Source organism: Ptiloglossa arizonensis, chromosome 12 (assembly GCF_051014685.1).
Source record: "Ptiloglossa arizonensis isolate GNS036 chromosome 12, iyPtiAriz1_principal, whole genome shotgun sequence".
In the NCBI taxonomy this organism is placed as follows: domain Eukaryota; kingdom Metazoa; phylum Arthropoda; class Insecta; order Hymenoptera; family Colletidae; genus Ptiloglossa; species Ptiloglossa arizonensis.
The window spans coordinates 9,443,199-9,468,801 of record NC_135059.1 but is presented as its reverse complement, the minus strand read 5'-3'; the positions used below and the strand labels follow the sequence as shown (position 1 = coordinate 9,468,801).

Below are 25,603 nucleotides of genomic sequence, written 5' to 3'. Positions count from 1 at the left end.
GTGTTCCATTCGTGACGTATACGCCAATAGCGACGGGCGAATGACGTTTCTTCGTATTGTAATGCTCTGGGGATTATTTAGGGACCGAATAGTTTCGATGCAGTGTTCATTGAGAGCACTTAACGTGGAGGAGACGCGTTCGCGAGCCTTTTCTCGATTCTTTCGCTGTCACCTTTGCAGAGTGGGGATGAATCGGATATTACGACGACGTGGAATTCTTAGCGTGTAGAGCCTACCGAGCTTTTAACGAATAAATACATTTGCACCTATGTTAAATACACTTGAGCTTCTGTGATTCTGCCTTGTCTTTGTAAGATGGGAATAAGTCGGAAATTACGAGAGCGTCGAGTTTCATATCGTATAGGATCGATCGAGCTTTCAACGAATAAATACATTTGCACGTATACTAATCCACTTGAGCTTCTGTGATTCTGCCTTGTCTTTGTAAGATGGTAATAAGTTGGAAATTACGAGAGCATCGAGTTTCATATCGTATAGGATCAATCGAGCTTTCAACGAATTAATATATTTGCATCTGCATTAATCGACGTCTGGGGGTGGTGTAGCTGGTATGGTAATCGAACGAGTGTTCCATTCGTGATGTATATATGTCAATAGCACCGGGCGAATTGCGTTTCTTCGTATTGTAATGCTCTGGGGATTATTTAGGAACTGACTAGTTTCGATGCAGTGTTCATTGAGAGCACTTAACGTGCAGGTGACGCGCTCACGAGCTGTATCTCGCTTCTTTCGGTTCCTGTGATTCGTTCTCGCCTTTGAAGAGTGGGGATGAATCGGAAATTACAAGAACGTGGAATTCTTAGCGTGTAGGATCAACCGAGCTTTCAACGAATAAATACATTTGCACCTATGTTAAATGCACTTGAGCTTCTGTGATTCTCTCTTGCCTTTGTAAGATGGGAATGAACCAAAAAATTACGAGAGCGTGGATTTCTTAAAGCGTAGGACGAATCGAGCTTTCAACGAATAGATTATACATACCGTCAACTTCTACGAGTTTCTCGATACATAAAGGAACTCTTACACAGCGATAGAACTCGAAACGCTAAAGATGGTATACGATTCTCTGTGCACACAATTAATAGAAATTTATAAAATATATCAGATTCAAATTCAGGAAGGTATTTATAACGGAACATAAATAATCTCCAAAATCGAAATGACCACACTACACGATCAAAAACGCGTGTGCCATTTTCAAACGGAAATCTTCTTCGAAATAAGCCCAAATAAATATCTAGATGATACATTTATACTTCTTAACCAATTATACTTCTCCTGTAGAAATACAACCGCAACGATCGTTAATTTCCTCTCTTTTTACCGAGAATGTCATCCGTGTGTCCCCTTTCACCACATGGGATCGTTATTGTTTCGAGAAATTAATTATACCGCGTTAAAAATAATAGTAACGTCCGCGATGTACGTTGCGATGTACAGCAGGCCCGAAGAGGTTGAATTACATTGCAACCCTTAGCGCGGTCAGCTAATTACACGCGAGCTCTTTGGCCGGTGGCTCGAAAGTACCGAGGAAAAGCGTTCCTCAGCTCGGCAGTTTCATTTCATTAAACTTCTCGGCCTGCGCACGACCGTGCCTCGCACAAAGTAATCTTTCAGCAATCAAAGTTGCCTCAGGTTCCACGCTCTGGCGCCTCGATTCATCAACTTAATTCCGATCCAGCCGTTTCTCGATGTCTGCGACGCGGATAGTTTCAACCGATCGAAACCCCTTCCGAATCGAGACTTCTTGAAAATATTCTACAAACAGACGTATTGCTGACGCGGTAGAAATTGGTCCCTGTTCTACACGTTAAGAAGTCACAGGAGAGGGGGAAATGCAATCGGTGAGTCCTTGTGCATACTTCGTCGCGATAGTGACAGTTTTTACTGTCTGATTCGGGTTAGGTATAAAATTCCAGCGCGTGACGAAGAACGCAAACTTCTGTTGACGGTATGTATAATCTATTCGTTGAAAGCTCTATTCGTCCTACGCTTTAAGAAATCCAGGCTCTCGTAATTTTTTGATTCATTCCCATCTTACAAAGACTAGGCAGAATGACAGAAGCTCAAGTGCATTTAACATAGGTGCAAATGTATTTATTCGTTGAAAGCTCGATTGATCCTATACGATATGAAACTCGACGCTCTCGTAATTCCCAACTTATTACCATCTTACAAAGACAAGGCAGAATCACAGAAGCTCAAGTGGATTGGTATACGTGCAAATGTATTTATTCGTTGAAAGCTCGATCGATCCTATACGATATAAAACTCGACGCTCTCGTAATTTCTGACTTAATACCATCTTACAAAGACTAGGCAGAATCACAGAAGCTCAAGTGCATTTAACATAGGTGCAAATGTGTTTATTCGTTAAAAGCTCGGTAGGCTCTACACCTGATATTCCAATCGTGGGAAGTTCAACGCTGCCTTCGTTCGAGTTTTACAAGATGTCACGATGCAACCAGGCTTCGAGTTCAACGATCGAGGATTGACAAAGTCGAACGAAAACGCGACGAAACGATGAGTATCGAAGACGTTTGAGCTTGGGCTCACGATCGTGAAAGTTCATCGATCGACACCAACGTTAATTAGCAACGAGGCTAATTAATCGGAAGTTAACTGCCGTTGGAGAATCCAGGTCGGCTGTCTCGGCGCGGCAACACGTTTTCACGGAAGCCGAAGTTTCCCATTGCACGCGGAACTACGAATAATGGCGCTCCCTTTAACGTGTCACGCGCTTCCGGTTCCCGTTCCGCTTCCACTTTTTGTCTCGCCGGTTGGAACGCACCCACTGCAACAGGTTCGCGACGAAATACCTCTCTTTGAAGGCTACCAATTTTCAGAGCTAATGAACTTTCGGCTCGCCTCCAAGCCGAGAAATTGTTTCACCGAAAGAGGAGCCAAGTTTTACGAGTGGCCGCGATACAGACCGGTTGGATTTTACAAATTGAATTCGCTAAACGGATTCAATTTGCGTGTACTTCACCACGGTTATTAACCGTTTCGATTTAATCGAATTTCGTCCTAGAGATCTACGCACATTACGGGATGTCGAGGATGGTTGAAAGGATGTCGAAAGAGGGGATTTGAAAAGGAATTTTGAAGTGTGTGATTTAAATTTATGTATATATGTATGTATTGGGGTGTGTATGTATATATACTGTTAAGAGTATTTAAGAAAAGAAAAGACACAATAGTTACATAACTTGGTAAAAATTATAGAAAAGTAACGTAAAACGTAACGCGTGTTTTTTTATACTAACGTGGATTTGTCAAACTCCGAGGAAAACATCGTTGTTAATATTTAGAAAATTAATGAGAAATTGTTGTACAGAGACGAATCGCTGTATATATTGAATATTTTTATTAGGAAGTATTTCACAGTTACGTGAAGAAGGCGTGAAAAAATGCAACGAAAAGGGAAACACGTTTTTGTTTAAATGAAAGAGAGATCGAGAAACTTTCCGACGGAAGGATCGAAAATTGCAAATTGAACTACTTTTTATTTCTGGTTGAAATGTCACGTGACCCGATATCGTTCATTTAATATTTCGTTCATTTAGGACGAGATATCTGGCGGACTGATAATGCCTGGTAGGAGATATATCGATTTAACCGTGACATTTCTCAATAGCTGACATATTTATAGAAATCTATCAAACGTACAAAAGAATCGTGAAATGATATTTAAATAAATTTATACGATACATTAGCATTTCTTTCCTAAGTGAAATAATTGGACACTCGGCGTTACATTGGTACTGCAACGTTGGCAAAGATATGTTTCTTTACTTATTATACACTTACTTACATAGTTACTTACATTATAAAATATTGCAATCGAGAAAGTTTCGAAAAAATGATTTTTACAGGTAACAATAAATCTTATCCCTGTTGTCGGTAGCCATAAATCGATCCCTTAATTGCGTTTCTACTATTAAGTAAATAAAATATGGACAATGTTGATATGTATGTTTAACACGATTGTGAAACAGTACGCTAAATCGTTGATCGAATTTCAACGAAACAAATAATTTGCAATTTCTTCCTTCGATAAAGTTCACGAAAGAATCGATAAATCTCGTTTACCTCTAATAATCTTAAATGTAACATATCACTACTTTTTCCAAAGAAATTAATTCCGATCGGTACGACACACATGTCCAAATTTAATACAACCGCGAAGAATCAACATACCTAACTCAATTGATCAGTGTCCAATGTTAAAAGAGGTTCGTCTACTTAATTAACCTTATAATGAGCCAAACATTCCTACGCAATCGATCGGAGAGATTTTTAACGAAATCACGGAAACTACCCTTGTTTTTTTATCACTATTACCTAGTTCTCCATATTTCACGCGTACTTAACGAACAAAGTACTTTCAGAGTTTACAGGCCAGTAAAATTCGTAGCTCTGGCTATCGATCCCCCATTCATCACCGGCTGGGTGTTACGGTTGTGAACACGAGCAGCTCCGATACGCGCCGATTATTGCTCGTGTTTTCGTGTAAATATAACACGGCCGGCATTGTTTCCCGGCGTGTTAATTACAACCAAGTTCCACGGAAGTTGCCTCGAAACAGGCTCATAAACGTTCTCATAGACGGTTCTTTCGCTCGTTGATCGAAACTTTCCTTCGAGATAACCGTGGCCAAGTCGTTCGGTAATTTGCCAGTCTTCTCGTTTCATCGACGCGTGTGTCACGTAATAATTAAGGATTTGATAGAAAAAATGTTGATCTCCAACGGGAGATCGAACTCTTTATTATTTTCTTCTGTATTACACTTTAATTGCGGTACCATTGGTCACAGATTCGTGGGGATCTAATCACGGGTCAAGACTGATCTGTCTCCTATGTACCGGGTTTTTATATTTATTCTTATCTTGAGTGTCCTGCGTTACGTAAGGAGTGGGTCGTTATGGGAACGAAAGAGTCTCTTGAGTTGTTATGGGAACGTATGCAAAAGGAATTTCGGTTATCAGCGGTCAGTCGTATGGAGTGTCATGAGTTGTTATGAGAGCGGAAAGAGTCTCGTGCGTTGTTATGGGAACGTGTGCGAGAAGGAATGTTATCGGTTTTTGGTATGGTTACACGTGAGTCGATTAATCCCTTTCAGCCCGATGAGAATCTACAAGTTTGCGGGTATTCGAGATGGAATACGAAAAGACATATTTATAGAAAGATATAAGCCCAGGCGTCTTCAATGTTCATCGTTTTAGCGCTTTCGTTCGATTTTGTTAATCTTTACTGATCTCTAGAGATGGAACACTTTGATAACTCGTTTCTGCCCGAAGATAGAAAAGAATTTTGCAAGGTCGTTCGGTGACTTGCTGCTTTTTTCGTTTATCGAACGAGTACATCGATTCGTTCATCGAGCCTGACGAGAGTATACAGATTTGAGTATTTCAATCGAACGAGTTCGGTTATTTTTAAAAATTGGGAAGAATGTTCAAAGCGGAGATTTGATTAAACGGAACACGTAGCTCGAATTTTTCTTTTTTTCTATTCCAGCTGGAAACTCCGAGGATGTTTCAAGGTTATTATTTTTGTTTCAAAGAGAAGAATATATTTGTTGTTTATATTTTGTTCAAGGTTGTGTGCAAACTTTTGTTCAAGTCTTGTAAAACGAATGGAGCTTTTATTCAAGATCGTCCAAGGTTTGTTCAAGGTGTAGTTACAAAGGGAGATATTATTTCAAAAGTTGAGAGATTCGACATAGAAATGTGCACCTTTGCGCAACAAGTTGTAATTTAAATGTTAAAAATCATAATATTTCATTCTCTGTACCTTTTCTGTGAAAAAGAAAAATATGTAATACCCTACGTGAAACGTATAAAAATTTTACCAGACGATTCCTCGCAAGTGATCTTTTCATATAATGTCGTCTCAATGCAAAGATCGAAATTGTCAAACAAACGTTCAGGTTACGTCTTTCGAAATTTTACATTGACGGAGGTATCGTTGTTTGTTGCAGTACACAGACTGGGAGCACGTGAACGATGGCTACATGCACCAGAAGATGATCGCGGACATAGTTGGTGATTACTTCTTCATCTGTCCGTCGATACACTTCGCCCAATTGTTCGCTGACCGCGGCATGAAGGTCTACTACTACTTTTTCACTCAGGTAGGTAACTATTCTGTTAACAATTATCAATTCTATTAAAGCATTAACCCCCCACTATCGTTTTCAATGTTGAAAACATTGAACTTTTATTTTTAATTTTGTTCTCTCAAGTGAGACTTTTCGAAAATATTTTCCACCATTTTTTACATGGAAAAAGTCTTCCAAAATATTTTCTGAACCTTGGAGAGGGTCCAGGGAAATGTGGGATTCTCTGTGGAGACTCCCAAACATAGAGTCTACACACTAAGGCCCCCACTGTGGTTATCTTCGCACGATTCGGGGAGACACCGAGAACTGCTATCTGCGTAACATCTGGTGTCCCTTTCATCGTGCTGCGCACAGTCCTTGCGCACGTCCCGAGTAGTGGGAGGAGTGCCCCACCGTTCTTCCCCCACTCCCGGCGATACATCGGGCCCGTTGTCTCCCCTCCTCCAATTCTTTCGCCGCGCCTGAGGCCCGCGGCTGACCAATGCAGCCACACCTGCCCATATGGAGGGGGAAGCCGCTATTCAATCCCCTCCCAAAGCATCTGACCTACCTATAGTCGATCCAACGAGACGAGTCGGTAAAGAGAAACAAAACGTGCACGCAGTGGATACTATGACTGCAATTATTCACTGTCAAAGTCAATCGTTAAAACAAATGGACCAACTGTATTTTCAAATGTGCACTCTTTCTCTTTTTTTGTTGAAATTAACAGAAAGACGAGATTTTGTTTCTTATGATGACCATAGTCGTTAAAGCGTACATTTGCATGTTTACCTTCGTTGCTATATCTTGTACAAGTTTCGGTTGAATTTATTAGAACGTCGCCTGTTAAAAAATCCATTAAGCGAACATACTTTATCGTAAATGAATAAAGAAACTCTTTTTTAAATAACAAATTTCGGGTGCGGAGATTCTTTAAATTCTCCCCTTTGTTTCGGGAAAAAGGTTAGGAAAAATATTGAAAATAACTGGTCTAGATTCTTAACCCATTTATGCCGTGCGTTGTATTTTGTAATCCAGCTTGAAGATATGTATACTCTCTTCTATTGAAAAATTATCTTTCTCGTAAATGGAAAGCAGCTCGTTATATTCAAAGACTCTTTGCGAATAATGTAATCACTGTTGTTTACATTCCGAGCGTAACAGTCTCTCGTTCTACGTTAACATCAAAGTTTCGAAAGTACAAAAAGATATTTTTCACCCGAGGCACGAATGGGTTAAAATTGAGCTGTGTGTGTATGGAACGCGTCACGTGGCGCGCACACAATCAATAACAGACCCCGTTATGTTACAGGCGTGCAATCGTGACCGTAGTCCCATATTTTCGCAAGTTGGTGCAAGAGTAGTCACGTGGCAAATGAGAACGATAACGTGACTGTAATTTTTTCAACGATTTAAGAGAGCCCTTATCAGTGACCGCTGAGAATCGATTGCTCGATGAATCTACCATTCGAACCGATTCGCAGTGGAGCAGAATTCTCGAAACGTAAAAATTCCAACAATAGATTCACCGATATTCCGATCACAATTAATTATTAAAAAAAAGTAACGTATTGCACGTACAAAATAATATAAAGCAGATGTCAATGACACTTACATATATATTTCTTCTAACGCGACGCACGATTTTTTGATTATTTACAACCGTATGAAGAAAAAAGAAGTTTGAACAAAAACTGATCGATATTAAGTGTATTGGAAGTAATGATAGTAAAAATTTCAAAATTAGTTTATCTTCATGGCGAAACCAAGATCATCTTGGATTTTTCAACGAAAGATACTCTTTTTCTCATTGTATTGTAGGGATTATTAAGAAACTATGTATCAAATTTTTTATTGAAATTAAAGGAAAGTTATTTCTCGTGCTGTCCAAAAGGGGAAGTGAACTATATTTAATGAAGTCTGACGATTTAAGGAACATGTGTAACGAATTCTCGTTTATTCTTGAAATTTTTCGGATAAAAGTTTAGGGAAAACTTTCGCGTATAGTAGTGGTATAATGAAGTTCTCGCCCTCGTTTTTGTATTTCTGAGCTTGCTCAGACAAGTCGTTAATAGTTAAACATAGTTCTCGATACGATAATAACCCCACGAATCAGTACCTCGTGAATAAAAACAGATAAAGCCACGAACGATCTTTTACATTTATTATAATTCACTTATCTCGCAGCGTTAATTTTAACGTCACTCGACCGAAAGAACAGTAACGAACTACGGATATACATTTTTCAAAATCTTCAATTAAGACAATAAAAGAACTTTCCAGCTAGAAAATTACAGCAGAAGTCTAAAATAAACACAAGGAACCTAGCAACGAACGTCACTACCAACCAACATTGAAACAGTCTCGAATATTAAATATTATCATAAATTAAAAGACCAGATTCAAACGACCATTATCACCGACCGTATGAAATATACACTTTGCTCCAATTGCATCGCAAATCTCACAAACTGAACAAGCACAATTCGTTTCGACGCTTAATATTCACGAATAATCTCTAAACTATATCTCTCGATGAGAACTGTGTATCGAAGGACATAAAATACAATCGGCTATTAATTGTCGCTTGTCGTTGTTCGACAGGAGACCACATTGCAAATGAACATAAACGAGGGACCGGAATATTCGGTCTCGTCGTTGATTGTAATCAGGTTTATTCAAAGAACTTCGTAATTTCGATGCTTGGTCGCGGTTTGAAAAATGTTGCTCCACTTCGCAACATGACTCGTTAAAGATCAACAATCTCTGGTAAAAACTCAAACAGAGAACGGTTCTGTGGGTGGCGTAATTATGAGAAATGTACGAGATTAAGTTTAGTTTATTTAAGCGACTCTGCCACGAGGAGCCATTCTACATTCTAATCGAGACCAATGACAGTCTTTTTTCTTAAGTTTCAGACCGAAGTGCGTTTTGGGGGGTCAATCCTCGTCGAACGAGCATCAATGGAACACGCATTACGTTTTATGTTACGTTTCATATTACGTTTCATGTCACTTTTCACGATCTTGACACATTTGTGTAATTATTGTGTTAATAATTACCTCCTCTTTCGTTCGTTATTTTAATAGCCACACCAACCAATGTACCTACGTTAAATTTAAATTATTTACAATTCTCTTTCGTATTCTGACATCTTCTGACATCCGCTCATTCATCTCTGACGTCTCGAAAAATCTATTTAAACGAATCGTTGGTCCACCGCACGGAGTGAAAGAACTGTCCGTGAACAATTTTTAATTGACACGCAACAATCGCGAAAAATGCACTTCGTGGAAGTTCGTCTGTGTGTGATTCGCTTAACGAGCTTTGTTCTCTTTACGTGTGATTCTGTAGTTGTTATTAGTGGCGAAAAAATGGTGCGAGGTTTCATCAAACGAGCGAATATCGATAGTTGGCAATGGGACTGCCACCCCTCCACCCCCTCCCCCGACCAATTCTGACGAAAGTTTGCAGGTTCGTGGAGTAGCAAAAAATAATCGATACGTAGTTTTGTTTTAACGATGGTAACTCGAGTTTAAGGGATGAAACTACCCTTCGAAGTTTCGGGCACTCGATATTTCTTTAAAAGTGAAGTCTATCTTTCAAACTATTGCACGATAATTGAGGTTACAGTAATTCGATAAATGTGAAATTTATGTATAGTGATTCTCAGGTATCCTATTCATCTGAATATACCTGTTATTTTAAACAATACTTTCGAAAGTTACCATGAGTACTTGTAACGAGGTTATTATATTAGGTAACGAGTATTTTTATACTTGGAATATTTATCGAAATTGGACATAACAAATTAAACACTTGAAGAAAGAAAGAAATTGACCTCTGTATCCCCTTTACGTTTTTACTTATAAAAAAAGAAACATTTATATGGTACGTTATACACTTCCTTAAATTCTACAACTTTTGCAAGTAACTTGTTCGTGTATTGTTTGAAACAACGAAAATATTCAGAATGACACCGAGATAAAGACACAGGTATCTACAAAACACAAAATGACAGTAGAAGGTGAAATCTATTTGTAAGATTAATACTTCATTGATAAAACGATATCGAATTACATCATTAGTGACACAGTAGTGTAAAATACAAAGTGGTATGTTTACGAAAGAACAATTTCTTTTAACAATTTCACTTTCATTGATCAAATAGAAAAAATACACTTATACAATTATCGTTGAATATTACAATACCAGAAAATTGAAGTTTTTCGCAATAATTGAAGAAAATTCTAGCGATTGTTCAAATAAAGATTCATTCTAACAGAAGACTATATTCTCGTTTTATCGTGGTGTTAATGGTACTCCATCGATAAAAAGTACTATACGTCGTTGATTTACTCCGATCGTTAGTGACGATCGCACAATGAATTGTAAAGGCAGTAACTTATCATCGATGAATTTATTCGTTTTCCTTCTCTTCTTTTATCGCACGAGATCGATTTCAGCTTTGTCTGGGACATGAAAAAACCTAGCCGCTGAGTCGATAGTACTGAGGACGAACTTTTAAGAGCTCCTTTTGTACTTGAATAAAGGCCGGCCAGATATTAGTGGAGATTCTACCGTTAGACTTTTTCTATTTTTATTGCCGCATTTTATCCCGCGGGACTGCTGTCATCGAATAGAAAGGTATTGTAAGTGGTGATAAAATCTTCTTTTTCTAAGAAAATTTCTACCGCAGTAGTGTAAGTCGATAATTGGTCTTCGTACGGTAGTCGGTAGTAAAAAATATTAAAAGAAATTCTACCGTTGAATTTTTTCTATTTTTATTGCCCATTTTATCCCGCAGAATCGTTCTCATCGAATATATTGTTAGTGGCGATAAAAATTTTCTTCTTGTACAAAAATTTCTACCGCAGTAGTGTAAGTCGATAATTGGTGTGCATACAGTAGTCAGTAGTAAAAAATATTAAAAGAAATTCTACCGTTGAATTTTTCTATTTTTATTGCCCATTTTATCCCGCAGAATCGTTCTCATCGAATATATTGTTAGTGGCGATAAAAATTTTCTTCTTGTACAAAAATTTCTACCGCAGTAGTGTAAGTCGATAATTGGTGTGCATACAGTAGTCAGTAGTAAAAAATATTAAAAGAAATTCTACCGTTGAATTTTTCTATTTTTATTGCCCATTTTATCCCGCAGAATCGTTCTCATCGAATATATTGTTAGTGGCGATAAAAATTTTCTTCTTGTACAAAAATTTCTACCGCAGTAGTGTAAGTCGATAATTGGTGTGCATACAGTAGTCAGTAGTAAAAAATATTAAAAGAAATTCTACCGTTGAATTTTTCTATTTTTATTGCCCATTTTATCCCGCAGAATCGTTCTCATCGAATATATTGTTAGTGGCGATAAAAATTTTCTTCTTGTACAAAAATTTCTACCGCAGTAGTGTAAGTCGATAATTGGTGTGCATACAGTAGTCAGTAGTAAAAAATATTAAAAGAAATTCTACCGTTGAATTTTTCTATTTTTATTGCCCATTTTATCCCACAGAACTGTTCTCATCGAATATAAATGTATTGTAAGTGTCGATAAAAATTTGCTTCTTGTATAAAAATTTCTACCGCAGTAGTGTAAGTCGATAATTGGTCTTCGTACAGTAGTCAGTAGTAAAAAATATTAAAAGAAATTCTACCGTTGAATTTTTCTATTTTTATTGCGCATTTTATCCCGCAGAATCGTTCTCATCGAATATAAATGTATTGTAAGTGTCGATAAAAATTTGCTTCTTGTATAAAAATTTCTACCGCAGTAGTGTAAGTCGATAATTGGTCTTCGTACGGTAGTCAGTAGTAAAAAATATTAAAAGAAATTCTACCGTTGACTTTTTCTATTTTTATTGCCCATTTTATCCCTCAGAACTGTTCTCATCGAATATAAATGTATTGTAAGTGTCGATAAAAATTTGCTTCTTGTATAAAAATTTCTACCGCAGTAGTGTAAGTCGATAATTGGTCTTCGTACGGTAGTCGGTAGTAAAAAATATTAAAAGAAATTCTACCGTTGAATTTTTCTATTTTTATCGCCCCATTTTATCTCGTAGATAAAACTTTCCTTTTTGCATGAAAATTTCTACCACGAGTAGTGTAAGTCGATAATTGTCGATAGTTAGTAGTAACAGTCGTCCATGGATCAGACGCAGAGAAAAATATCGAGTCGACGATAAAATGCTGTCCGTTTCTATTAAGTAAAAAAAAAAACGAGAAAAACGGTTTATGGAAGATCATCGTCGTTTCATCTATCCTGAAGAAAGACCGTAATTTCCTTGTTCCTTACGGTTAAGCTTTTTGCGAGACATCTCGGTTCCAACGCAAGATCTTCAGCCCTTCCTCTCCAGTTTATCACGAAATTTCTCGATATATATTCCCGCGATGAAGTAATAAAAGCGAGTATATACGGGCCGCTCATAAGAGCTCTTGAACTTTCATCGCCTCTTTAGCTCGAGAGGACATTAGAGTTCCACAATTTATGTAACGCACGAGTGGGACGTTACAAGAATCGCGGACGAAAAAATATCCATCCCCGGAGCCGTGAATTGAACGTGGAATAAATATCGTCGTAACTTGGATCTTGGTGAGGAGACATTTCTTCGCTCCTGATTCGCTCCGAATTCGTCTCGAGTTTCGGATAATCGCTGTTGTCGAAACAATTTCTCAATTTTCATGGTCTTCGAACGATCATGTCCGAAAACGGGAATCTATGGGTATATAAACCGTAAGAAACGTGTAACGAATTGGTTTTCACCTAGAAGTCAATTATTATTCTCGTACAATCATTTTACAGTGGACGAAAGTATTTTAACAGCTATTTTTTAATCGTAACAGAAACAAGTATTACGACACAAGGAAAGCTTATCGAGTTTATTTCAACCCAACGGGCAATTATTATTCTGTAGAATTGTTTTACGATAGTTGTTTATTTAAGTTACGATTATTATTTCTGTAGAATTATTTTACGATAGCTACTTATTTAATTTGTAATTATTACTCCTGTAGAATTTTTTTGCGATAGTTATTTATTTAAATTACGATTATTATTTCTGTAGAATTATTTTACGATAGCTACTTATTTAATTTATAATTATTACTTCTGTAGAATTTTTTTGCGATAGACAAAAGTGTTTCGAAGACTATTTTTCGGTTCACGACCAGCACCAATTATTACAACACCATATCGCGTTAGTTATTTATTTAAGTTGCGATTATTATTTCTGTAGAATTATTTTACGATAGCTACTTATTTAATTTATAATTATTACTTCTGTAAAATTTTTTTGCGGTAGACTAAAGTTTTTTGAAGATTATTACAACAGCATATCGCGAAGCAAAGAGTTACGTTTATTTATGAAAAAGCTGAGATACATTAAAGGGAAGAATTAGATTTTCTTAAACTGGATTACTTCGTTTTTTAAATGTATCGATTTAATTTTTCTTGCGTTCCACATTATCAAAAGATTGAAGCTCCGAGCAAATAATAATATCAGCAATAAATAGGTCAAGCTAGCAGCTAAATTTAATGGATCGAGCCACACGTGTCCCGCAAGTCGTGTATCAGATATGCTTGCCCTGAGGAATTAGGAAACGATAGTTATTTCATCGATCTACGATGAGAAAGTTTTAACAAACATGCCTAGAGGATTGAATATCATAGCGAGTACAGTGATTCGTATCACGTGTAAGCGTCATAGTTCATTCATTCGTTCGTTCGCTCGTAGCATGTAATTTCGATAGAACTGGAATTAATAGATTATAATTCCTATATTTTCGTATTCAAACACAAAATGTTTTCAGGCAAAGCTTCATTAATTTTCCAAAATATATATAAAGAAAAATACTTTTCCCACATTTTCGTATTCAACGATGAACACAAAAAGTTTTCAGACAAAGCTTCAGTAATTTTCCAGAATATATATAAAGAAAAATACTTTTCCCACATTTTCGTATTCAACGATGAACACAAAAAGTTTTCAGACAAAGCTTCATTAATTTTCCAGAATATATACAAACAAAAATACTATTCTTATATTTTCGTATTCAAACACAACAATTTTTCACACAAAGCCCCATTAATTTTCCAGAATATATATACAAACAAAAATACTATTCCTATATTTTCCTATTCAAACACAAAAATTATTCACCCAAAGCCTCTATAACTTTCCAAAATCTACATACAAATCAAACTCTTCCGAAATCTTCGCATTCAAAACGGTCAAAGTGAAAACTTTTCGCAAGTTTGAATCGCGCGCGCCGAAAGTCTAGCTTGCATCGGTAAAGATCGTAGGTCGAACCGTGGAAGGGGTGGTACGCGATCGCCAGTCTCTAACCATTCCGCGACCTCGACTCGGCCCCGCCCCTCTTACCCCCACCCGCGATGTTTCACTTTCGTGGGGCATCGTCGCTCGATCTCGGCCCGTTTCACGCGCCGCCGTCGAATAACTGGGACGTGAAACCCGCGTAAGCGGAATGCCGAGGCCTCGAGTAATTAGCGGAGGAGGTAATTTATCAGGGCGCGGTGGTGGAAGCAAAGGAGGATGTCATTACTCATGCGCGCCGGCCGTAATCTTAATAACGGTTACGCTCGGCGGTTAAAGCAACCCCCTCGACGTGCGACCCGCCCCGTCTTCGAGGCTTCCTTCTTCCGCGATACCTCGCATACTCGTTTTCCGTTTTGAGCCGTTAATCTCCGCGCTTCTGGCTTCCACCCGCTACCACTCGTCTCCCAGCTGAATCGTTGACATCGCTCGACGTACCCTTGCTCGTTTTGTCCCCGAATGGATGTAACGTTCAATTTTCTTCGAGGTAGATTCGGTGTCGCAATTCAGTTTGGATTTCGTTCAACGGAATTCGGTCTCCGTTAGGTCACTCTCACCTAACCGCTCGTGCACGGGATGGTACAGTGAACGAGATCGAAGAACTCGGTGACACTTTTCTGTTATTCTTCAACCGTGATGTGCGTATGTACATTGGAGAGGAATTTCCAGGGGGAAAATTTTTCAAATAATTTAACTATGTATTGGATTGTTCGGAATGTCATTTCGTTTTTTTTTTTTTTTAAGAAAATGAAACAAAATCGTGTTTCAAAAAACGAAATGAGTTTCCAAATAACCCAATGTAACGCGAAGTACTTTGTGTTCGTTCAGTAGTTGTTTTTGTAATTTTTTTTAACCTTCGGAGAAGGTGTTTGTTAAACCTTTTTTTTTGAGAGTTATTCAATGTTTTCTGGGATAAATTATAATTGCGAATCGAACAAACTTTGCATTTCTGTATTGTGAAGAAATGTTAAATAGTATTGGTACAAATTTAGACTAAAATCATTCACACTGTGCATGAATATACCATGAACATTTGCAAACGATCAGAAATTAATATTTTCCTTGCAAATTAATACAATCCTTGAAAACATTTTGGATAAAATTGCAGCATAATGTAAGAAATAAAATTCCTTAAATTAATTTGAGAAATCCTCAAGCAGGTTACACAGAAATAAATTGATCATTGAAAGGATACTTTAAACTAAACAGAGAAAATGAATACGATGCTGAACGTTGGTTCACACAGGTATGATGTATATCTAAAATAAGTTTGAACTGTCAAATTTTTAACACGATTTCAAACCTCAAATATTGCTGCATTGGACAATTCGATGTTTATAAATACCAGTGCAGCGAATATTAGTCGCGAATAACGGTTACGTGCTCGTGAACCGGATTTCACATAATTGAAAATTCATTTGACGTATCTGCTTATTTTATAACTCGTTGGGTGTCAGAAACCACTGTGCATCGATACTGTGTACCAATATGTACCTATTGACGTATTTTACGACTTTCTTCTACCAGATGTTTCCTCTAACACGAACATCTAGAATATTTCCTTCGGAGAGCAGTAAAAAACATCAAAGGGAAAGCTCTATCGAAAATAGAAATATTACGACGATAAATGATTTCTTTTTCGAGATAAAATTTCACGAGATTTCGATGTCAGCATTTTTTTCAAAGACACGACATATAACACCGTTAACGTAGCGATCATGTAAAAAGAAATTCCTGAAAATATATATTATACAATTTATGTATCTCTGTACAAATATCTATCTATTTTATTTCTAATCCGATCGAATACATTTCTGTACACTGTTTCCTACATTTACTCTTCGCAATTTCGATTATTATACGAATAAAATTATTTTGCATTTCACGCGAAACCGAAGCGTATTTTCTCTTATTTAAATTATTCACAAGTATTACCATAGAGGTAAATTTGGACAGTAAAAATAATTAGAAAATTTCTTTCGTGTATTTTACTTCTATTGTTATCGAGTTACGTGGATTTCTATGTTTGTTAAATTTAAAAGAAACCTTCGACTATAATTCGCGTATTTAATTTGTCTCGTAAAACGTTTGAGTAGTGTTCTCAGGTTTATCTTTCGATTATAAAAATTGATCCAATTAAACGGTCGCCAAGTATTTCTGCCCGTACGTTAACGTTAAATTGATGCTGGTACCTTGATTATGAAATAGCGTGCGGACTTTCTACGGTTTACTGATGGGCGTTGCAAAAATTCAGTACACCGTCTCTAATAAATAAATTGAGTTTCGTCAGGAAATAACACCGAGCCTAGATCATTCTGATTAGCCTCTGAAATAACCGTGTGCAGAAAAAAAGATCACCGAGTACGATTCGTGGATGAAAAATCGCTACATGTGAGCTTACTTTCATCGAGTAGTATTCTTCGAACAATCGTGCATTCTACGTTTATGATTCATGCAATCGTTCGAGTCCATTTGATTCGAGACTCCATGGAAAATCTAGTTTCTCTCAAAATAAACGAAACACGTTCGATTTGAAACCAATAAGGACTTAGACGAAACTGTAATGAAATAAAAATGTAAAAAAGTCAAAAATAATATCTAATTAATAACCAAAGCTTTTATTAAAATTAAAATTAAATACATATTCTCTCGATTGCGTTGATCAGATATTTTTGTAAGAAAATTTGTAAGATTTTGTAATTGTTTCTATTTTAAAAAAATTATTTAGATTCTTTTAGTGACAATTTTCAAATATTTGTTTATTTTTGAGATAGATACGTGTCTACGAAGAAAAATATGGCAAATATGTAATATTGGTTCGAGTGAGTGATATACGTGAGAACAGAATGGACAATTCTCTTCTGACGGTTTTCAACATTTTCTCCATCTATGGGAGAGATGTATAACAAAGAAATACAACTGTGTAAAAAGATACGACGAACGTGTGATATTGGTTCGATCGAGTAAGTGACGTACGTACACGAAAACAAAATGATCAATTCTTTTATAATGGTTTCGAATATTTTATCCATACAAGAAAAGTATGTATTTATTTTTATAAAAACTCAAAAGTATGCATCACAAAGGTATGTACATACGCGATAACAAAACAATAAAAATCACACAAGCAAAAGATGAAAGTTTGCAAATGTGTATTACCAAACAGACACGCATCGATTTCCCAATAATACTCTCCATCTGTGTAAAAATTACAACAAAGAAAAATTCACTCTTCCAAGATCCGAAAAAACCGATCACTTCCACATCCACACCTTTACAAAACAAACTTAAACAAACTTCACATGTACTCACTGATACAACTCGAGTCATAAATCCACGACTCTGTGCATCGATGCGTGCATCAGGGGTCTCTAGGGACCCTCACTCTTCGCGGAAACAATTCGCGAAAACGATCGATCGATCGTTTGCACATTGAATAAAGAAAAAAAGGAATTCTCGTCAACCAAGGGACACTCGACTAGCCCAGGTGTCGTTCTCGGTCCCGTGTCGTCTGGTACTTCTCATCGATGGATCGCGACGCGGCGCCATCTTGTTGCTTTCCAGAACTCTTAATTAAAAAGAACGAGGCCTGGGCGCCGTTACCCGATGCCGACTACGTTCACCGCTACAGAGGAAACTCGTTTCTCGGGGCGAGCTTAGGTTTAGCACCACTTTCGCGTCTCCTTGATCCCGTTTGTCTTCCTCTGGGCGAACACTCGTTACTCCAGGTTCAGTTCTTTTTTTCTTTTTTGCTGACAAACAGCACCGTTAAGTTTCACTTCCCCGAAACCGTGTGCACGCTCGACGATCGCGCGTTGTCCACTCACTTCGCCCCAGGACCCAGGGCAATTATCGTTCTACTTGGAACTTCCGTCGTGCTCGACACGGAAATCGACTCAGACACCGTACCGGCTAATGCCACCTGAACTCCGTGAGTCCTTTTTCGCGAAATACACGACGAGCTGGACCGTGCTAGAATATTAAAGCCAGAACCCACGACACAACCAGAAACAGTCCACGCCGTGTCTCGAAAAACTCCCTCTCGCGGATGCGAGACCAGCTCAAAGCGGACAACTGGCACGGAAACGGGTTAACCCTTTGCGGACGAGTGCCGCGTATATGCGTTTTACGCCAATCATCGAATTGGCCGAAGAACTCGTATATGCGTTTGGCGAAAACAGTTGATAGAGACGAGAAACGCATGTCCCACCTAAATGCATGTCGATGGCCGAGGTTAAGCAGAGATATGCGCTGGCAATTTTAAATGACTATCGCGGCAGGAGGTTCACTTTGAACCGTCCTGTCCGCAAAGGGTTAACACTGAAACGTAGTCCCCGCGAAACAGAAGAAAATCTACCTTCTTTGCCCTCCACGTATTGTTTCCACGATACACGTGTACCTTATGGACGTAACGCTCCGCCGGAGCCGAAACACGCTTCCTCCATCGGTGCACGGGGATTTTATCGCGTTGGCTCTGCCAAGGGAACTACCGCCATACGTGAAAAAATTCGAATGTTTACCCGGGTCTACCCACAGAGGAGTTTTTCACCTAGATGTATTCTCGAACTTCGTTTCTAAAATACAAGTTCCTTTGTAACTTCAATTGGGAACCTGTCTGCTCATTGTCATGTTTGATCGGTGCTATGGGGGTAGTGTCGGAAGTAGCTGGTGTATGAAAGAAAATACAACAAATTTGGGAGGAAAGTATCTTTGTTTCTTTAGATAGTCTCCTTCTGGATCGATACACTTTTCTCAATGATGTTTGATAGCTTCTATACACTGTTTCTAGCGAGGATCGTCCAGGTCTGAAAAATAACCATTAATTGCAGACTCAACCTCTTCGTTGTTGGCAAATCTTTCACCAGAGGCATATTTTTTCATGTTCGAAGACAGAAAGTCATCCGAGGAGGCTAGATCTATTATCGTGTCGTTGTCACGAAAGAAGACACTGAGAGGGTTCACTATTGGTGGCTGTCGAACAAATACTAAACAACGTAGCGTCGTCAACATTCAAACTTAAGGTTTACAAGGTCACCAATTTAAGATCACTTAGTAAATACAAATCTAGCTCGTCTCTTCTATATTTATTCAAAACACAATTAGTGTTATTATCGTGTCGTTGTCACGAAAGAAGACACTGAGAGGGTTCACTATTGGTGGCTGTCGAACAGATACTAAACAACGTAGCGTCGTCAATCTTCAAACTTAAGGTTTACAAGGTCGCCAATATAAGATACACCAATTTAAGATCACTTAGTAAATACAAATCTAACCCGTCTCTCCTATATTTATTCAAAACACAATTAGTGTTATTATCGTGTCGTTGTCACGAAAGAAGACACTGAGAGGGTTTACTATTGGTGGCTGTCGAACAGATACTAAACAACGTAGCGTCGTCAATCTTCAAACTTAAGGTTTACAAGGTCACCAATATAAGATCACTTAGTAAATACAAATCTAACCCGTCTCTCCTATATTTATTCAAAACACAATTAGTGTTATCATCGTGTCATTGTCAGGGAAAAAAATACATCGAACATCTTTCACAAATACGAAAAGAAATTTTAGTTTCTTACATAGACAGAATTGATCTTGGTACCTACGTCGATTAAACATTTCCTTACTCTCCTCGATGAGCACTACACGTCCCCAAAGTCTTGGATCGTTCTTTTTATCACCGTCTACACAGCTCGAAGATTGGAAACCAGGTCAATAAATACATACTATAGAAACTGCTCGACATCGAGACACGACCACCTCAATCCGCTCGAAGACCGAACGTAGTTTATTACTACCAGATGTGCGGGATATCGGCAACATTCGGGACATTTAGAAAACAATATCAATACTCTGGCGTTCCAACGGAATAGAAACGACTTCTTCCATAACGGAGGAAATATCACCGAGATTTTCCATGCATCTTTGTTATGCTACTCTGTCGACATCGAGTAAACCTCGAGTAATTCTCGAAACTTTCTTTTTTTTTATATATATAATTACAGCTTTACAATTTGACCGATGGGTATTGGTAAATTCTTTCAAAGCTGCAAGACGGCTTGAAATTTTGAAAAAATCAATTTTTTTTTTTTTAATAATAGTTTGAAATCTTAAGAACAAAAAGAAGTTTAAGAAAGTTTAAACTCGTTTTCCTCGAAACTATGTTTTCAGAAACGATGTGCAAGATGTCTCGAGACTTGGCTAACCGATTACTATGAAATTTTGCAGATATCTTTACCATAATATATTTACTATAACATTTACTAGAGATATGATTACAACTTCGATATATGGCTCTTCTATTCTAAAACTTCACACCGACTTTATAAATGAATTATCTTGTAGATTTTTAACTCGTTTCCCAAGCTAAGCTTAGATTTCTTACCAGTCAGCCAATATATTTGTCCCCTTTTTATTTTTCTATTTTCTATTACAGATTTAATGTGTTGTTTTCACACGAGTCTTGTGTCTAGCTGTTTTCTCGAAATTTGTTGGCTTTCCTATCAAATACAGTTCTATTCGATCAAATGTATCTCGGTCGGATCAGTCTCGATTGGATCGGATTAATTTAAAAGCTCTGAGCAGAATGGGTGACGTGTAACCAACTTCTCGATTTCCTGAAGTTTTATCTTCATCTGGAACTCTCGTTGCATCGAGATTCTTTTTTTCATTTATAACTTCATTTATAACTTCTTTCGTGTCAACACTGTCGAGGATTTCTTTTTTTATTTATACGTGCTTATTATTGGGTGAACGTTTCTCGTTTTACATATTTTTCACCAGTGTTGTTCTTAGTTTTATTTCGAATAATAACAGTTTGTTGGAGGTTGTCAGTTGTGAGTTTTTTCTTGAACAGCCACCAGAGCTTTCTGCATTTTCCATTCGACTGTTCTTTCTTTTTCTCACTGTGGAGTAACAGCAGAATCAGAAATCGTTTCGACTCTACTTTATATGGAAACGTAAACAAATCTCGAGCAGACACCGGAGAATAAAATCGACATAGTTACGTCTCGGTGAAAATGTAAAAATACAATAGTGAAACTTACCAATAAGAAATTCATTTTCAACGAAATTTTCACTCTCGTATTCGTGACACTTTTCCGATTAAAACAAAACTAAATACAATAATCTTGTTATTAGAGGACAGTACTAGGATAGTACTCATCCTTTGAGTACTATGGACGCATATAAACATTTAGAGAAAGTTATCGGTGTATACATGTGTTCAAAAATGACTTTCTCGTATTATTTAATTTGAAATAAAAGAATTTCAATTATAACTGGACTACATCGTTCATGTGGATTCCTTCAACCGAAAAATACACTTCAATCTACATCGTGGCCAATCTTATATTATTCCAGAAAAAGTGAAAGAAAGCAATATTAAAATATTCGTTCGATAGAAAAATAATTAATAATAAAAAACGTTTTATAATTAAATCAGTACGAGTCTCACAGACACGTTTTTGACCTCTACCAGCTATCACTTGTTATCTCTGTTCTTTTTCACTCATTGTCCTTTCCTAAATTTAACGCTACCTTTCTCTTCTCTTTACGTAAAATTTAAACCCCAAGAGAGGGACTCATAGAAAACAAGAGCTTTTACCATAGACTTCCACAATTTTACTCTTCGAAATAGTTACAATTCGTCCAACTAATTCCCTCTTACTCCTCTTAAACTTTTAGGTTAGAGTTTGGTATAATTTCTAATATTTTATCGAAATTGGCTTTTACTCTTGAGAAATTTCACTTTAAAGTTTGATTGTAAATATTGCCAATATGGAGCTGATAATGAGAATCCATAGGCGTGGAAATTTCTTTTAGGTTAGAATTTGGTATAATTTGTAATATTTCATCGAAATTGGCTTTTGTTCTTGAGAAATTTCACTTTAAAGTTTGATTATAAATATATCCAATATGGGCCTGATAATAAAAATCCATAGGCGTGGAAATTGCTTTTAGGTTAGAATTTGGTATAACTTGTAATATTTCATCGAAAATGGCTTTTTTTCTTGGGAAATTTCACTTTAAAGTTTGATTCTAAATATAGCCAATATAGAGCTGACAATGAGAATCCATAGGCGTGGAAATTGCTTTTAGGTTAGAATTTGGTATAATTTCTAATATTTCATCGAAATTGGCTTTTGTTCTTGAGAAATTTCACTTTAAAGTTTGATTATAAATATAGCCAATATAGAGCTGACAATGAGAATCCATAGGCGTGGAAATTGCATTTAGGTTAGAATTTCGTATAATTTGTAATGTACACGCAGTGTGATAAGCGTGTCATACCCTTCATCGAAATTGGCTTTTGTTCTTGTGAAATTTCATTTTAAAGTCCCATTGTTTCGTTTTCTATGGAAAGTATAAATTTTCATGGTGTCCTACTTATCAATCGTTACGAACAAAATATTTACCACGTGTACTTATTACGTGTCCAATGATCTCGAACCTTTAAATTTCGATACGATAAATACCAACCCGCACTATTTGTTAATAATCATATTACGAGAAACGTTATTGCATACATAAATTGTGCATTCTACGAAATCACTTATTTCATAACCAACGGTACACGTTGTCGATATCAATTGTAACTTATTTCGGTACCCATTCGATGCCTCGACGATTCTGAACGCAGTGCTCGTGTATTGATACGTTATCGGCGTAACGAGTACGACGTGGAGTTTCGTTTCATCGCATTGGTATTATCAGAAATCGTCGGCGAAAACTTCGAGATAATATACACACGCGAAACTCTCCCGTGGAAGGAATCAGCTGCGAAACAATAGCTTCTTCCGAAAGGAAGAAGCAAAAAAAAAAAAAAACTGATGCGATTATAGGACTGTTCCGGTGAAATTTCCAGCTGGTTAAAGGAGAAGCTTTCCTCGTGAAAAGAAGAAACTGTGAACGTGCTACTGTCATTATGGCAGTCTTCCGTGTTCGGTAAACGTCGTTAATTTTAACGATCCTTAAAATTACAAAGGCAACGAGTCGGAGGGGTGAGTGTTAGGATCGTCCAGAGAAGCCCAGGGGCGAGCGTAATGATATGACGATCGATAATGCCCAACGGAACTCGATAGACGGTTGGAATTTCGTTACGTTGGCTTAATAAACGTGTATCGAACGGTGTCTCTTAATTAACTTGGCAATTTTCCACGGTAAACTCTATTAACGTCAGACCGCACACATTTTTCCGTCCGGCAGAAATTGGACAGCGATTGAAAATTCTCCGCGTTACTTGCCGTCCTCTCGCGCCATTATTGTTGTATCTGGATTTTTGCGCCACGGGCAAATAAAACTACGCGCGGAAAGTGTAAATTTATTTTAAATTGCACAAACATCAGTCGCGATTGCTCGTTAGGAAAAATAATATGTTTGTTCGGGGGATAGGTAGCCCTTCCCACCTCGTCGGTACACGAGAACGCGGAATTTATTCGGCATAAACTTTGTAACGATGTAAATGGTATTTTATACGAAACAACGTTCCGTTTCTCTTTATCGGAGTCCCCTTTGAGCATTTACTCGTCAACGTTACCGAAAAGAAGGAGAAACGGAGGCGAACGTAAATCGTTTGTAATTTCACTGAACGATAAATTCGTTTAAACTCGATGTTTTGCGTTGTCATGTTGTCACACGTGGTCGTAAATAAAGCTATAAAAAGGATGTTTCGTATTCGTGCGTTGTCACACGGCTCGAGATAAAGGTACGAGAAAGACGTGCGTACGAATTTCAATATTTTAATGAAAATAAATTCGACGACGTATCGACTGTTTACGAGACTTCTCGCATTATTGGAGCTCACCAGCCGAAAATAGATACGTTGTAGAAATGTCAGCGATATCTGATACATGGCTGAGTTATACCGTTTGCTACTTGCCCTAGTTATTAGGCGTCTGACATATTACCAGCTGGCACTACTTACAGTTACCGATTTAGACACCAGCCGAATTACTCGACGTGGTCCAAGATAGGTATTTTCTTACAGAACGAAATGCACCTTAGTGTTTTTTGACGTCACGAGCTTTTTCATTTTAAATTGTACGGCAAACACTTCCGTGAACAATCATTCGTAAGAGAAAATACACCGCTGCTACTTTGTTACGCGTTAATGTAGGAACGATCGGCTCGATATCTCGTTCGTTCTCGATTCTATCGATATTATCGTTTCATCGAACGACAAAACTTATCGAACGACCCAGTAACGATACACAGACGAACCATAGGGTAGTCGCACTACCCGAGAGACTGTTTATCGATAAAAATCGCGTATGAAAATTAATCAAAAGAATGATTCCGTCCCCAGGGATTGCGATCGGTGGATTTGCGTCGTCCATGTGAATTTCTTCAATCGTAAGTATCGAATCACCCTGTACAGATAAGATTTCGTCTGGTAGGAGGTATCGCGAGACAGAAATTCTCCGTTGGAGAACTTTAAAGTGAAATTTCTCAAGAACAAAAGCCAATTTCGATGAAATATTAGAAATTATATCAAATTCCAACCTAAAAGCAATTTCCACGCCTATGGATTCCCATTGTCAGCCCCATGTTACCTGTATTTATAATAAAACGTTAAAGTAATTCTCCGTTGGACGTAAAAATGTTGCAACCGGTGAACAATGGCGTGCATCGCCGTCCTCGAACAATTTCAATCCTTCTCCAAGGATAACTGGTCGCCGACTTGGTCTCGGCTTTTAATTGAATCCGGTCGACGTAACAAAGCCACAGGCGCTCCAATTTATCTGATCATCGACCGTCCCCGGGACCCTCGAATCCAACGTTTTTTTTTTCCTCTCTCCCACCCCTTCGTTGAAAAAATAATTGGGAGCGTGAATAAAGTCCGGCCGTTTCGTCGATTCATTAAGGACCGAATCGTCCGAGAGCGGCCGATTGGCCATAGGAATTAGTAGAAACGAGATTCATCCTCGCAGCTGGTCCACGGTTAGGGTCTCTCTGGCGGTAGGTTTGAAAGCTTCTTTTCACCCCGTTCGCTTTCAAATTCTCACCGTGGCGGGTGATCCTTTCACGATGCTTTTTCTCGCGTGTCTTACCCGCGAGATTCATTATCGACCGAGTTGGATCGCGTTTCACGATTTTTCGCCGTGCGAACGAACGAGGGCCATTCGTTCAGCATCAAAACGGGGGA

At 37.8% G+C, this 25,603-nt stretch overlaps 1 protein-coding gene across 1 annotated transcript in view; it reads left to right on the top strand.

Moving 5' to 3' along the window:
• Ache-2 (acetylcholinesterase 2) overlaps nucleotides 1-25,603 on the top strand; it is a 256,587-nt gene that overhangs the window by 200,384 nt on the left and 30,600 nt on the right. The window contains exon 3 of the mRNA XM_076324138.1: nucleotides 6,002-6,154. Coding sequence (XP_076180253.1) covers nucleotides 6,002-6,154 — 153 coding nt within the window. The remainder of the gene's footprint in view (nucleotides 1-6,001; nucleotides 6,155-25,603) is intronic.